General features: G+C 29.4%; 1 protein-coding gene across 1 annotated transcript in view; it reads right to left on the reverse strand.

The window, feature by feature from the left end:
* The window catches only part of LOC134708400 (uncharacterized), a 77,069-nt gene that overhangs the window by 8,104 nt on the left and 52,135 nt on the right, over positions 1-16,830 (reverse strand). Inside the window, exons 23-31 of the mRNA XM_063568898.1 lie at positions 14,569-14,799; positions 13,592-13,822; positions 12,657-12,902; positions 6,217-6,277; positions 5,683-5,744; positions 4,475-4,588; positions 3,597-3,725; positions 2,558-2,668; positions 703-756 (exon numbers count right to left, since the gene is read on the reverse strand). Coding sequence (XP_063424968.1) covers positions 703-756; positions 2,558-2,668; positions 3,597-3,725; positions 4,475-4,588; positions 5,683-5,744; positions 6,217-6,277; positions 12,657-12,902; positions 13,592-13,822; positions 14,569-14,799 — 1,239 coding nt within the window. The remainder of the gene's footprint in view (positions 1-702; positions 757-2,557; positions 2,669-3,596; positions 3,726-4,474; positions 4,589-5,682; positions 5,745-6,216; positions 6,278-12,656; positions 12,903-13,591; positions 13,823-14,568; positions 14,800-16,830) is intronic.

Consider the following 16,830-nt stretch of genomic DNA (forward strand, 5'->3'; position numbering starts at 1 on the left):
ATCAGATTTGGTAAAAAAAAATGCATGCAAAACAGAAATAAAATGAATATAATTTACAGAATATTTTTAAAAACATATATCACACGCAGTCAATCAGGTTGGGGAATAACATGTTTTATCGGTCGTCCCCCGGTCTATATCACTCTGTTCAGCTCTTAATATTATTCCATATCATGTCTTTGTGACGTCAAATACGTTGACCCGGCCTTAATAACTTTGACCCGGACATATCAGCGACGTCATAATGTTTGAACCGACGTTAATAACTTTGACCCGAACTTATCAAGTCATCTTCTGTTTGCTGGTGAAACAAAGAAAACACTTCTGAAACAAGCAAATATAGCCCGATAAATCGATTATCAGATTATCTGCATAATGATATTGTAAAATATCAGCTGCTTGGCATTATATGAAGGCTTTTTGATCTCGTTCGCTACGCTCACTCGACAAAAAGCTTCATATTATGTCTCGCAGCTGATATTTTACGAATCAACATGCAGATAACCTGATAATCGGTACATTGTTAATAGTGTGGATTTTTTTTAAAACAAAAAAAATGAAACCATTTGCATTATTGCAATGGCAGTTGTGGCAGTTGTGGCAGTTGTTTAAGTGTAACAACCAGTATATGAAAGGTATATTGTTAATATATATGACCGCATGCACAACAAACACCAATACACAAGTGTAACCTTCACCAACCTCTTGTGGAACTTGTGACCAGTCCTTCTTTTTTATATATTCTTCAGTTGTCTGCTATAGAAACAGTAGAAAAGCATGAAATATCAGATATATAGATGTGAATTGATATCTAACAGTGTGAAATTGGAGTCAAAATCTACAGTGTGAAATCCGAGTAAAAATCTACAGTGTGAAATCGGAGTAAAATCTACAGTGTGAAATCGGAGTAAAAATCTACAGTGTGAAATCGGAGTTAAATTCTACACAGTGTGAAATCGAAGAAACATATCTACACTATGAAATCACAAGAAAAATATCTACAATGTAAATTCTGAGAGAATTAAGCTAAGTATATGAAATGGCCTTTTTTTAAATTAAGTTATAGAACTGGAAGTTTCAAGTTGAAAGCAATATGAATGTAGATCAACATTTATAAATAAGAATGTTTTTACCTAGCAATACAAGCGATAATAACTAGCATATTATGTTGATAGTAGAAATTGTGAAAAAGTACCAGCATGTGAAAGAAACAAGTAATATTACAGAAGTCTATGTTTTAGTAAATAGAATAAAGTCTCATATCAAATGCAGCTTTTGGATATGATTAAATGGACCAAGTCAAAAACGATGCCAATTGTTGAAACATGTTCACAAGGATTTTGAGACTGAACAATTTAATTCACAAGGACAGCAGTTTAAATTCTGAATAGTAACACAACATACAAGATAAAAACTTTAATTAAAAACTTTTTTTCTTCAAAACTCTAGCAGAGGTTTACTTATTTTTGTTTGGATGGGGCAGACACTTAAAACTTCCTGAGTTCAAAACAATAAAGTTTTTGATTCTTTTCACTTTTGAAATGTTCTCTGCACTACAAAAAGCATATGCAATATATCTGTATTTCAAATGAACAGGTAAACAAGAGGCCCTACTTCTGCATCAAATGGGTTCTATTCTGATTAATGGTGATGAATTTTTGTGTATTTTTCTACAGGTAATCTTATCTAACAAACTAGTGCAATTTTAACTTGAAAGAATAGAATAAAATCAACTGAAAGTAAATCCAGAAAAAAACATACAGCATGCAGCTTAATCCAGAAATAAGCAATAAAACAGGCCTATTCTAATTGACTGAGAGTCACTTTTATAATTACATCATAAACATTATCAAAAATCTTCTATTCATATACATGTACTAATTGATGTGAATTTTCAGCCTGAGAAACTAAACTATTTTTTGGCCTAATAGAAACTAAAAGACAAACAAGAAAACTGAAATATACATATTTAATCTCAAAACATATCACAGCTCATCATTATCACAGTTTTTTTCAAATATCATATCACAAAGTAAAATTTAATACATTAGAGAATAAAAATATCAAAAAGAAAAAAAAAATAATGAGGTAAAGTTGATACTCTGAACAAAATTGTAGATATAATGTTAAAAAAAAACTTTAGAGAAATTTAAATTATTTTATTTTCTAATAGAAAGAAATGTGTTTTCATTAAAACATGAAACATAAAATAAACAATGAGAAAAATCTTTATAAGAGTAGAAAAAAACACCTTTCAAGCAGGGTTTTGATTATATATTTTTTTCATATTTTTAAAAATAAAAATTTGCGTAAATAAATTGATGTTAAAATTTTACGTAAAATACTTTGGTATTAAAGAACAATTGTACAATATGATGACATAGAAAAATATGTTAGCACATGCAGAGTTGCGTATTCTAATATGTAACATAACAAAGATTACACATAAAAGTTCTTCATAAGACACACAGACAGAATTGTAAGTTCTAGCATTAATGTCAGCCACACAGAGTTAGAGAAATGGGTATGATCATATGATGATATTGTGATATCTTACATCTTTTGTTGGGTGATGAAGTGTGGATTCCAGATTGAATTTGCGGAGATTGTATCCCTTCGGTGCTCCGCCTCCTGGTCTCCCCCACATTGCGTCCATCGTATGTTGATGCTGAAAAAAATATCAACAGTCGAAAGATTAACATAACTGGTTAACACAATTTCTTAGTATATGAATTAATACTGTAAAGCATTTTGTTTTGAACAATAAATCAACCGAAAAACTTTTTCAGAATTATTTTTTTAAAACTTACCTGAACTGCACTTTCATAACAATGTGAAATACAATAGTATGCTACATTTTCTTAAGTGTCATGCAATTGGAGAGTAACTGTCATGAGGTGAAGATTTTAGAAATACATACCCTTTTGTACAGATTACAATAAATAGACATATTTACACAATTATAGATGTGAACTTCATACAACATTTATTACACATGTGATATTAGTTTACCTTTATTGTTGTTTTGATCCTTAAACTGTAGTAAACAATAAAATTAAAATAAAACTGAATTATCTCCCCCTGTTCTGTTACTGAATTATTTCCCCTTTCAAGCAGTGAATTCTTGCTGTTTTTTTGTAATATTCTTCAAACATGAAAAAAGTGAAATTTTCTGAAATCATTACTTAAAATCTTTATCGATTTGAAAAGTTTCCTGAACATATGTATTATGCTGCAACTTTGATATCTCTGGATATACTATAAATCAGAATCATATTTGATGCAGAGCTCAGTACATTCACTTAGGTTCTACCACATTTAAGTGAAAATAGTAGAAAAATATTTGTTTTGCTATATGTTACATGGTATAGCAACCTATTTTTTTCTGTAACTTTTTTTTATTGATAACTTAATCAATTAATAGTTGTTTGCTTGAAGTTCAACAAAACACAATTCGGGAATTAAAGCGTTAACTTTTAACTTTAAACTTTCTTTTTAAGTTCAACTGTTATTGAAATTACCTATTTTGAAATAAAATGTTATCTAAAAATATTAAAAAGGTATTCCCCATGTTTATTTATATACCAATGACTTACCAGCATGCCCTCCTGATTTTCCTTTAGTCTATTCAACTGTCGGTATCTCATTCTCTCGTCTGCTAACTGGGACAGATCTTCATGATATTTCTTCTTTTCTGTTTCAGCTTTTGGTTGATAGTTCATTTTCTGTTGAAATATGGAAAATTTTGTCTGACAATGTTTACCCTTAAAATAGCTTAAAGTTTTCTGCTCTTTGGTCAGGTTGTTGTCTCTTTGACACATTTCACATTTCCATTCTCAATTTTATTATAAATTTATTTCAAATTGACCTCAATAATAATTATTTGATCATAATTCAAATTACTATAAAACACCGTTACAAAATTTTAAATGACAAAACAATTACCAAATCTTCTTAACTTTGAACATCTTGATGAATCTAAGTTCAGATTTTAAGAATATTACAAGAAACCACACTTTTATTATTTCTTGTTAGAAATAGTCCTAACCAACTCCTTATATAACTGTAAACAATTCACAACAGTAAAGTACAACAGAAATGCAGTGCTAAACGTACAAGTTTGTTTAAAACAAGATGAGTTGATTGCTGATGACTAAATCCAAATGTATCCCTCTTGCTATATTCATAGCAGTCAGTCATGCTTGTTGGACCAAAGGGGAGAACCACCAAGCTTTGACAAGAAAACTGGCAATCTAAGTCAAGAAAGAAGGGTTCAATCTCAAAATCTCAGTAATCAGGCTAGTGATCACTACTGGGGCACCCAAGTCCATGCAACACTGAGATTCTCCCATATCCCAAACATTTTCATTATTGGTTGATTTGTAACAAATCATAATTATTTTTTCTCCTTTGAAAAATGATAACTTTTTACTTAAAAAAAAAGAAGAGATGTTTAGTTTTGATAAAGACTTACCTGTAACGTAACATCAGAGTTACCTAGATGATGATTTCTAAGTTCACCTGTGTACGGGTCTTTAATTGGCTTGCCTACATTTTTAGACCCCATTATAGAAGCTAATTCTCCAATCTATAATTAAACAATCATGCAAAACAATAGATCATGCTTGTGGTACAATGACATGTGCAAATTAGGTCTGGCTAATTAAGGTTAAAGGTGAGGCTTAATTAGGTCATGGGTCAAATTTTATTCAAACAGGTTTAATTATAATATTTTTCTGAATTATGATCCCTTAGCAAAAAAAAGAACATCATTTCAAATGGGATTGCCAATAATGCAAAACAAACAGTAATATCTAAAGCCCCTAAAAACCAACTAATTTACTGTAACCAATAATAGAAAAATGGAGAGTATCTATAACATCTACTTCACTTGTTATTTCATTGACTCTAAATAAGACTGATTACTGAAAGGGAAAAGTCAGGTTTAGACGATAGTTAGCAAAAGAAAACTATGCAACTTCTTGACTTGTCAACTAGGGATTGAAACAGAATTCATTATTTCAAGGTCGGTCAACCATTTTGAAATCATGCATGCATAACTGTGACATGTATGTTTGAAAGGGAGAACATCTGTGTAGACATAAAACATAAAATATAGTTTGATAGTTTGAATGTTTACAACAGTTAAGGTGTGTTTGATTGTGTTTGCTTTACCTCATCACCATTCTGTATAAAAATTATCTGACACTTTTAGCATTAAATAAAACATGAAAAGAAAAAACAGATATTTCTTAAATTTTTGTATCATTGGGGTTGCATTTCCATTGCCAAGATCTTCTACCTGTCTGACATCTTTTTCCTTCATAAAGAAAAACTACCTAAGCTAAACAAACTGTTTATGGTTTGATTAAATCATAAGTTATAAACAGGTTTATATAATTAATGTTTCTTATCAGCATTAAGTTTTTAAAATACAGTCAGTTGTCATCTACACTTCACACACGCATATATAAATATCTATTAAAAGCTTATGAGACATGTTGCAATGTTAAACTTATTACAGTATGTGAACTCAAGACTTGCATAAAAAATATCCTAATATAAGAGGCAGTGGCGTCATTTTTCCTCCGAGCTTTCAGCTCTTTGATTCTATTTTATTTTTCATAGTGTACATTGATTGGAAATCTAGAAATCAGAAGGATTGTGCATTATATAACTTACCGGTGCTTTCATGTGCCATTCTATCTCTTGCTTGTTTCTTCTTTGTTCTTCTTCTTGACCTCCTGTGAAAGAAGATACAATTTATCCTAATGAATGGCAAAAAAATAACAAATGTTTTTCGATCACATACTATACAAGACAAAAGCATAAAATTTACAGATGTACCATAAAATATATTCAATAGAAAAATACAGAGAAATTAAAGGAACAGTGTTTTATTGCTGTTCTTCATCTCAAAGTCACTATCTTAAACTTTAAAATACAGTTGCATATTTTAAAAAGCAATCATGCATTAAGTTATTTCTTATTAAAATTTATTCACAGGAATCGTACTTACATTCTTGTATATATGCATGTTCTTTGTCTTAGAATTTAAAGATACACATCTATTTCATGGTTACTTTTGTTATGGTTTAAGTGTTAGGTTTGAGCTGGCCGGTGATCAACCTTGATACCTCCAGCATTCAAGACAAGCATTATACCACAAGACCAGATAAACAGTTTTGAAAAAAATTATTTATTATTCAAACTTACTCAAGAAGTCATAGTATTCCTTAGCTCTAGCCCTTTTTCTTGTATTATCATCATATGAACTCTAAAAAATAAGGCAAAATGTTAAATCTGAAATTATTTTGTATAAAATATGAACGAATAAGCATAAAGACCAATTAAGTGACACATCTAAAACTAAACTAATAAGGCAATAATTTTCTATTATCTGTCTTAGATTTAACTATACCTAATTAAACTACCAATAACTGAAATGAAAGCCAAAAAAGTAAATAAAATGTTATACATGATAGCATATATTACCCAGAAATCTCTTATTTAATATTTTTAAACTATCAATAAATTGTGCACTGGACATAACAAGCCCATCATTCATATGTGTACAACATTCAAAATGTGCTATTGATTCATATATTACATAAACAAATATTTCAATGTTACTCAGAAAGGTTACAGGTATCATGCAAGGAAAGGGTTCATACAAACAATCAGGATAAAAAGTTTAAAAAATATTATGAACACTTCAACAATAGAATTTTAATTTTATGATTATTCAATCTAATCATCACATTTTTTTTTATAGCAATTACCAATGAAAATAATCATGAAAACTACGTCTAGAAATGTTTTGGATTGTAAAAGTGCTGGTGTGATAATTGAAGGAATATAATCATTCTTGTGAAGTATTCATGATATTTTAAAACCAATATCACTAATTGTTGTCAAATGCAAAGGCAACTATAACACAATTTATCATGTTTATAAATGGTCTTAATATACAGGTAATGTCCACTTCATAATACATGTATATAGCCAAGCACTTTTTTCCTTAAATATCTATATTCACATATTGTATTTGAATTTTATCAGGAACATGCAATATGACATGACCAGTCATGTGTTTTTGTTACCTCCCTTGAATGACAAATCCAATATCCTCAGACAGCAAAAGAAGAACAAATAATAATAAAACATAGACTAAATACCAAATTTTGCTTCTACAATTATGTCAAACCTGTAATGAATGTTTAATTCAGGTTTAATTAATTTACTTTCTAATTATTTTTTCCCCCATATATTTCAAATTTTGAAACAAACTCTAAAATTTAAAATTGCTCAAATGCAACTTTGAAATAAATTGTCATGAAGCAATACCAATGAGTGTTTGAATGAATTGATCAAAACTGAAATGCATCTACTAGCAATAAAATTCTATATAAATATATAATATATAATCTTTCATAAAATCTTCAATTAGCTAGCTAGTTCTCAAAAACTAAAAAAAGAAAACTGCTGATAAAAAGGGTGTGGAGTTGGTTAAAATTCACCCATTTAGTTTTTAAAAAAAAACATTTGAAAAAGTTTACAATAAACAATGACAAATGTCAACAAATGACCAGCAAAATATAAAATAAAACTATTTTACTTTAAATCTAAGGAAGGATAACTCCATGTATGAAATTCTAAAACTAAAATTAAATAAAATTTGAATGTCATTTTACTTCAATCTTATTAAAATAAGTTCTCATCACTTGCTCCTCCATTTTTTATATGTTGGTGTGTGAGCACACAGCACCATATAAAAAATCAAGGAGCAAGTGACGAGAACTTATTTCAATAAGATTGATTTTACTTTAATTGATGTTTGTTCAAACCCGACCTAATCTATTACTATGTACCTTTATATTTTGTTTGAGTCACCATATGGTATAGACTGCAAAAATAATCTAACAGAGCAGAAGTGACAGATCTGATTTTATTCAGAGTGATTAATTATACAAATTTATAGATTAGGAATAAGAAAACTGTAATAAATGAAGATTCTTGGAAAAAGGTTAGATCATGAAAGGTCAATTATTCACCAAACTAGTGACATGCAAAAGAGATAGACCATTATCTGGTTTATCAAAAATATTAATCAGGTCAAAGGTTAAATAAAGCATGGAGATAGAAGAGAATTGTCTAGCAGAAGTTGGCATGGTAACCAATGTTGTGGAACTTACATCTTGATATTTGTAATTCTGTAAAAATATAATAATACTCCAAAATATAATAAAATTATAGAATAGTTTTTCTTTTTGTTTCAGATAATCTATGATTAGAGGTAAAATATACCACTGTTTTAGTATACATTCAAGCTAGTGGGATATGCAAAATTCTATATTACAAATAAAATTATTGTTTAAGTGTGAAAGCTAGTCGATTTCATAATGTGTTGGTGTGGGTATTCTACTCTATACAAAAAAATATAGACATAAACTTATTTTTACTCCAAAGAATACTTAAACCATTTCATGTTATTACATTGACAACGTTTTTGAACTACAGGAACCCACACAAATATAGATTCCAGTAAAATGAGATTTAAAAACAATTCCTTGCAATTTTGACTTTTAATTTCTACACTTCTTGATAGAAGACATTACCTCCATTAAGAGATTTCCCTGTAGTTGTGTTACAATTTTCCCACGGTTATCCTTGACTGGAGCACCTCCTCCTGACCTGCCAAATGGGTGGTATAAAGGCAGTACCTCCCTGTTGACTCTCGTTAACTTTTCCTGAGCATTCATAGATCTGCCTATATCATCATAGCTGTTGTTTCTAAATGTGGGCGGAGCTGTAAATCAAATAATCATAAGAATGCTTGACAGGAATAGGATTCTCTGTTGAACAATGGAGCAGGACATTTTGTTTCTAAAAGCCAATCATTTTGTTAACAAATATAAATGCATAAAGCAGATTAATAAATTTTAAATTGAGAAAAAGAATTTTGTATACAGAGGAAAAAATTTATCCTACAGAAAATTCAGGACACTAAAATACAAATTGAAACCTGAAGTTTTACCGCTGTAAGATTTGAGCGTTCATTAATTTTAGCAGAAAAACTTTTAAGAAGTGATACTTAGTTTTGTACATGGAAACATAATATGAAATTAGAGCTTTAAAATGACATCTTTTAAGTTAATGGAAAAGTTTAGGCAATCTGGCAATCCTAAAGGAAAGCTAGGTGTACAGAGAATTTAAATGAATTTTTAAAATCAAATACAAATCAAATTATGAATAAAATTTGTTAATCAAATTAGGTTAGCTTTATATTAGGCAAAATATCAAATAGTATAAGGGTGAAAGTGTTAAGTAGAGGAAAAACGAAGTTAAGTATGACAAACAATTAGTAAGATAATCAATGTAGCTATGGTTTGGATTTCACACTTTTCATAGCTTACAGCTATTAAAATTAAGCTAGGCTACTTGGAAACATCCCCTATTTTACATTTTCTCAAATTCAAAATTTACTGTCTTTAGACAATGGTAAAAGTTTCATATCAAACTTAAACTTATTTAAACTGTGTCAATCTGACACTGAAAGTGGATGGCTGGACTACTGTGCTGATCTTAAAAGAGCCTTTCACCTAAGCAAGCAATTGGTGAAAAATTTTCACCAAAAAAATCAATCTGAAAAGATGAATTCAAACCAAAACTTAGAAATAGTTTTGGTCAATTGCTTGAATTGGTATTGCAAAAGGTCTATGTTGATGTTATATAAGCACAGTTTATCATTTCATTTTGAAATCAGGAACTATATTCTATTTTACTCCATCTATTTATATAATAAAGCTTTATCATGGTCTCTAAGTTTGTAAAACAAAATTGAAAAAAAATTCAAAAAAAATATAAGGGTAGATGTCTTTGTGCATCAAAAGAATGCTTATTAAAAGTTGAAACAAAAGCATAAGGGTAGATAATCTTAACATCAAGAGAAGATAATCAACTAGGTAACTAATGGTTACTACAAAGATTACAATAAATTAGGCAGCATTTCTATTAAAACTCATTATGTTATAAATTTTGAAACTAGTATCCTGTGTATCTTTGTTTTTTTTTGATTTTTTAAGTTTTATAAATGAAATATTTTCTTACATTTTTGTTTTTGTTTGTATTTTTGTTTTTTATACTGAGCTTCAAAGGACACTAGTTTCAAAAGGTTAGCTCAAAGGAAAACATCTTACCAGAAATATAATTTGGTACTAAAATAGCGAGATAAAATGATTTAACTAGAATAAGGAAATAACAAGTTGTAAGTAACAAAGGGAGATAAAAATAATATAAAATAAGGATTTAAAAAGGAGGTTAACATGCAAGTATACTTTCTATATTATGGGTAGCTATAACTAATAACATGCAATTAGCAGAAAATAGGAACTAGGGATGAAATAAAACTGTCATCTATCCACATATTAATGAATACTATTTTTTCTGTAAAAGATAATTTTAAAGCTTTCAAACATTTGCATTTAAATTTTTGCTTTCCAAGTTTTTTAATGTAAGAAATTTCTCTACAAGAATATCCAATAATGACATTAAACTGATTATTTTGATTTTTGTAAAAAAAAAATTAAGAAATGAAACTAAATATATATAGTAAATGTATCTTTAAAAAGATGCTTAATCTATTTCCAATCTATTTTTAGACCCACTACAAGATGACAGTTTACTTTCAGAGATGTTAGCAAAAGCAATATTAACCTGTCCAATTACCTCTTCTAGGTGACTCCATACTTGGCATTGGCTGTAAATAGACATATAAATATTTCATCTCAAACATAATATACATATTAAAAATAGATTGATGACAGAATAAACCGGATGAGAACGAAATGAGAGAAAGAAAATAAGATATAAAATTTCAGTTTCTGCAAAATATCTATTTCAAGAAGAAGAAAAAATGAAGAAAGAATCAGTTGATTGTTTTGAAGAACTTGAAATTAAAGAGAAAAAGTTGAAAGATTAAGGTCAAGTTTGAACCTGAACTTATAGAAAAGTAAAACAGAATGAAATCATACTGCCACAAAACAGATATTTTTTTTCAGCTCTTCATTATTGTTATATGTCTGGAACATTAGTTTTCCAGACATTACCACCAAAAAACCATGGAAATAGCAATAGTAGATTATAAAACAGATATTAATCTACAAGTTCACCTCCCATAGACCTTGGGAGATTCTATGAAAAATATAGGGTATTGATAAATAAATCAGAAGTGCTTCTATATATATTTGTATAAGAAGAAAATAAATAAACATGAGGGCCAGTCAAAAATCTAAAAAATCTTTCATTGCTATTTTGAAAAATTTCAACCTTATAAATTCTGAGAATATCAGAGCAAAAAAATAAAACAACATTAAAATATGTAAATTTTAGAGCAAAACACTCCAAAATTTTAGATACCGTCTTGTAACTAGTCAAATATAATCTATTACCACAAACCCCCAAATGCTTGTACATAACACACCAGATACCTTCGTAGTACGTTATATTTATTTACTTATTTTCAAAGGTTATCAATTTTTCAAAATAAAATAAAAACATGATAATTTTCAAGAAAACTTTTACATGGTTGGTTTTATAGGCAAACACCTGACATATCTTTCAACCATATGCCCCAACCCACTCAATATTCAATACATAAGTACTTGAACTCACCTCTCTAGCTGTTTGGCTATAGTTTGGTAAATAATATTTTTCATTTTCATGTTCACCATAGCCAGGTATATACCTCCTTTCCCGTAAGCGTTCAGTTTCACCGTACCCCGGACCATGATCCTGTTCCCAATCATTTTCATAACCATTGTAAAAGTCACCCATTTTTATTTCTACTACATATTTATAGTGAACGATTTCAATTGTTTGCAACTAGGATTTTAAAACATGTTAAACTATAGTAACAAAAAATATCAAATTACATTCACCTTCTTTCATTGCATTCAATACACAAAGTTCATGCAATATTAATTTTCTTTTTGTAGTTTAAATAAAATATTTAAAGTATTATGACCATTCATTACATTGTAAAAAATAAGTGAACTAACAATAGAGTTGTCCATGCTAAAATTATGATAAAAATATCTAAAGTATTTATGTACTGTTTTTATACATATCACATTGACCTTTCTGAAAAAAGGTACATACAATTATATACAATAACACTGGCTTATTAGGGGAAATAACTGTGTATGTAACATAAATACTTGAGATACAAAAAATAACAATTGCTACAACCTTTTTAAGTAAAAAATATAATGCATATACATGTATTGATAAATATATGAGCATTCTATCAAAATTTGATAAAAACCTGTATATTAAGACCACCTTTCTTATCATGACAAAATTTAAACATCTATATACAACAACAAATCAGCATTTCAGGGGATATAGTAGTGTCTTCACTGTCATGCTGCTATAAAGTGGTCACAAAAGCCATTATACAACATATGATTATGCTCCTTTGCAAAACATAATATATATCAAGGAACAGTTCATGCATATACGTTTCCATCAGTAAGACAAGTGCAAGTATGGATTCAACATTCATATTCAACATTCATATTCAACATTCATATTCAACATTCACTTCTAAAATAGTGCAGGTATATATCAACATCCATTTCATAGTGCAAGGTCACCTCTGAAGGGTCAAGCTTCAAGGTCATTGAATGTCTGACCACATTTCCATCTTCATCATAATTGGGATTTCCTGCCCCTTTGCCAAATCCAAAAGGGTCAGAACTTCTCCCTCCACTTGATATTCTATTACCCCCATCAGGTGTTCTGTTTTGTGTTCTATTTCTATTTGCCATAAAGGACAAGTCTGACATAGGTTTTGGACGTCTAAGTTGATTTCCACTTTCATCAGTCATACCGTCTGGTGGCTTGTAATATCAAAATCAAATTTTACAATTCAAAAGTACAAAATCCTTCATAAAAAGTAATTTAATCTTGTGTAATGTAAAATTATTTTTCTGGTCAACATTATAAAAATATCTTAAACATGAAGAGTAAAAAAAAAATTTAAACTAAAAATTTCATCTAATAATTTTTGCAGGTTTAAAATTTGTATCATGCACATACATATATGTAAACACAAAACATGCATTTACAAACACTTATACCAATATATATGTAAAGTTCAAAATAGAATCAATTTCCTGCTTAATCTTGATTTGGAGGCTTTTCTTTTATTATTTTGATAATGATTAATAAAATTAATTAAGGACAATCCCTTATTTTGCAATTATCAATCTTTATTTTCATTATAATAAGGTATTCATAGAACTTTAATAAATTTGAAACATCCATCTTCTAAATAATTTATTCTTGACACTGAAATTCTTATTTTTGAAAATATGCAAAAAACAATAGTACTTAAAACTTTTGACTTTTAAAAAAAATACATGTATAACACCAAATCTCTTTTTTCCAAATTATATGAAAAATCCACAGAAATACCTGCTAAAAAGGGACACAACTCTTGTAAATAAAAACAGACAGATACCTTTAGAATTACAAACATAAGTTACAGATATATATTTTGACATTCATGCATTTGTGAAGTATTCACCCTTCTACTATCCAAGGTTGAAACTTTCTTCTTTATGTTTCCTGTGTCATCATAATTGGGGTTTCCTCCCCCTTTTCCCCACGGATCATACTCTCCTTCATTGCTCGGTAACTGACCGTTAAAACTTGGCTTGATGTCAGGAGTTTGACTTCCTCTGGCTGAAGGTTGGTTCCCTGATGATGGGTCAAAGTAAGTCTTTTTCTTTTTCTCAGTAGGTCCATTGTCTACAGGCTAATGGTATTAAGAATGATATCAACACATGCACATAGTGATAACTATGTTCTGATTTAAAACTTATCCTTTACAATTTTATGACTCTTCAAAAAATATATCTCAACTGAAGATTTGTTTTGAAATTAAAGCTTATCAATAAGATCTTATCAGATTAATTTTTCTTTTCCAAGATATTTCCAACTTCCATTTAAGTGATCAACATATTTTTCTTTTCAAATTTTTTAATGAATACTTTATTTCTTAACCACAACAAAGTAAATCATCAGAATTAATAGTAACATTTGATGTCATCTGAAAATCTGAAACAATGGGTACGAACATGAGCAGAATACATAGAACATGTTACAATTATGTGGGCTGACCATCACAACAACTAAAACACAGATTTGTGGTTGATATTGACAGAATTGTAAAGTCCTTACAAATAATAGAAGGAAAACAAGAAAAAAATATTGATTGTACAGAAAAAGAAATACAAGTAAACAGATAAGGAAATAACCCAACAAGAATGTCATGCATTTATCCTAATTAAGATAACATCAAACAAAAATAGAAGATTTTCAAACAAAAGTCAACCAAAATTAAATAAGGGGCTTATCTAATGTAGCTCAAAATAAATACCCCCACTATCAAACTAAAAGATGGAATAGTCATGGGAACAAACAAATAACTCAGAAATTAATCAAAATAAGTGTAAAAAAAATAAATATAGGGATTTCAAAACATGCTTATTTTGTAATCACCCTTGTCGCATCCAATGTTTGACCTCTAGGTTGAATATACCCGTCATCATCTCTGACAGGATTTCCACCTCCACTCCCCCATGGAGTATAATTTTCATCAAAACTGGGTGGCTGTCTATTTAAATTTAGTTTTATATCTGGTGTTTGTTTTCTCCTTGGAGAATTGACAATACCTCCTGCTGTTGGGTCATATGGCTTCTTTTTCTTTTCTGTACTAGGGCCGTCTGCTGGCTGTTAAAGTTTGGAAAAGGTTTTCTAGTATTTTAATCTCTTAAACTTTTAAAATTCTAAATACTAACTATACACTGCACACCAAGGTGTTATTTAATGCAAAAGAAGTATTTTAACTCATAACTTTAATTTCTTATTAAATTTAATAAATAATCAATAAAAAATACAACTAGTTTCAATTTTTCCATTATTTGCGAAATTTTTACATTAACTGGTAAATGTTAGTTAAAAAAATCAATTGTTTTGCCTTTACAGCTTTGTAGCAGATTTCCATATTGAGTATATCGGACAAAAATGTCAAAAATGAAAAAGCACATCTAATTGAAAATAATTAAAAATGGAAAAATAAACCAAACAAAAAACTAAAACAATTTTGTTCACCAGCAACCCAGAACAAAATTAAAAACCAATTCTTCAGAGAACAATTGAAGGTCTTTCCACCTCAATAATTAGAATGAAATTTAGAAAAAAAAGTTAGAAAGGGTCACTCCTTGTTGATGTAATTTGGTACCTCAACTGATATAGAAAAATAAGACTAATAGGTATATACAGAAGATTTGATTGTTTTATAATGAACAAAAACAAATTTAAAGCAAAGGTCAAAATCTAGAACGTCAAGTTGACCTTTGACCTTGACCTTTATTTCAAGGTCATGGGTCAGTGAACTCAAATTAGAAGACCCCAGGTCAATTACTTGTATGGTTGTAGAGAAATATCGATTTCAAAAACAAAGGGGAGAACAACCTTATAAGGGTTGACCAAAACACTTCGACTTAAATGGGTTGAAGTTGCCCCTTGTTGTAAACAGTAATTAGGCAAACACATCGTATCATTAACTGTTACATTTTCTTTTGAAATAACGATAACATGCAAAATTCAAAATTTATAACATGACTTTGACCTTTGACCTTGACCTCAATTTCAAGGTCATGGGTCAGTGAACTCAAATTAGAAGGTCCGAGGTCAATCACTTGTATGGTTGTGGAGAAATAAAGATTTCAAATACATAAGGGGAGAAAACTCCTATAAGGGTTAACCAATACACTTCGACTGAATAAGTTGAAGTTGCGCCTTATTGTAAACAGTGATTTTGCAAACATATCATATCATCAACTGTTACAGTTTCTTTTGAATAACGATAACAAGCAAAATTCAAAATTTATAACATGACCTTGACCTTTGACCTTGACCTCAATTTCCTTTATATGGACCAAGGACTTCATATCAAAAGACTGTTGGCCTCTACAACTTATACTGTATAAATTAACCCAACATATTGTTTATTTTAAATTTTCAAAGGGAAATAACTTCCATAAGATGTCTTCTGATCACCCCAGTCAAAGTAAAACAAATCATTCTTAAGAGTAGACGAACAATTTGGTGAAAATAGTTTGTAAAAATCTTATACGGTTTTTGAGATATAGCGATAACAAGAAAAAGGGGAAGCGGGGAGATAACTCCTATAAGAATAAGTGTTCGGTCACACAGGGTGAGTTTTGAAACCTCCAATACTGTACAACATCATTGGCCAAACATCCATTCGATATGTTGTAAAACAAAAAAGCATCTCAGACGGCAGAAGAAAAAAAAAAAAAATAATCAGAAGAAAAACAATAGGTCTTTCCACGAAAAGTGGAAAGACCTAATAATACAGAAAAGAAAGAGTGAATTCATTTCTGGCTCTTCAGAATACAAAAGAATATAACCCCTCAAATAAAGATAAAGAAAGGCTGTCCAATAAATCAGAAAAATTCCACTAAATATATACAGATTTACACAGACAGCCATCACATAATCAGAGTGAATAAGAAAATCTTATCATTCCTACAGCCTCAGAGCTATATGTTAAATGAGCAGACAACAAATATAATTACATGTACAGTGAAGTGACAATTGAAGATGTGTCTACAGTAACCTTGTTTTGAAAAGACCTGTGAAGATCATTAAATGAAGCAGAGTCATTCCAGTAAGTCTTTTGATACATATAATACAATAAGGTGACATATTGTATCAATGCCTTACAAAATAACC

The sequence above is a fragment of the Mytilus trossulus genome, chromosome 2 (genome assembly GCF_036588685.1).
Source record: "Mytilus trossulus isolate FHL-02 chromosome 2, PNRI_Mtr1.1.1.hap1, whole genome shotgun sequence".
Taxonomy (NCBI): Eukaryota; Metazoa; Mollusca; class Bivalvia; order Mytilida; family Mytilidae; genus Mytilus; species Mytilus trossulus.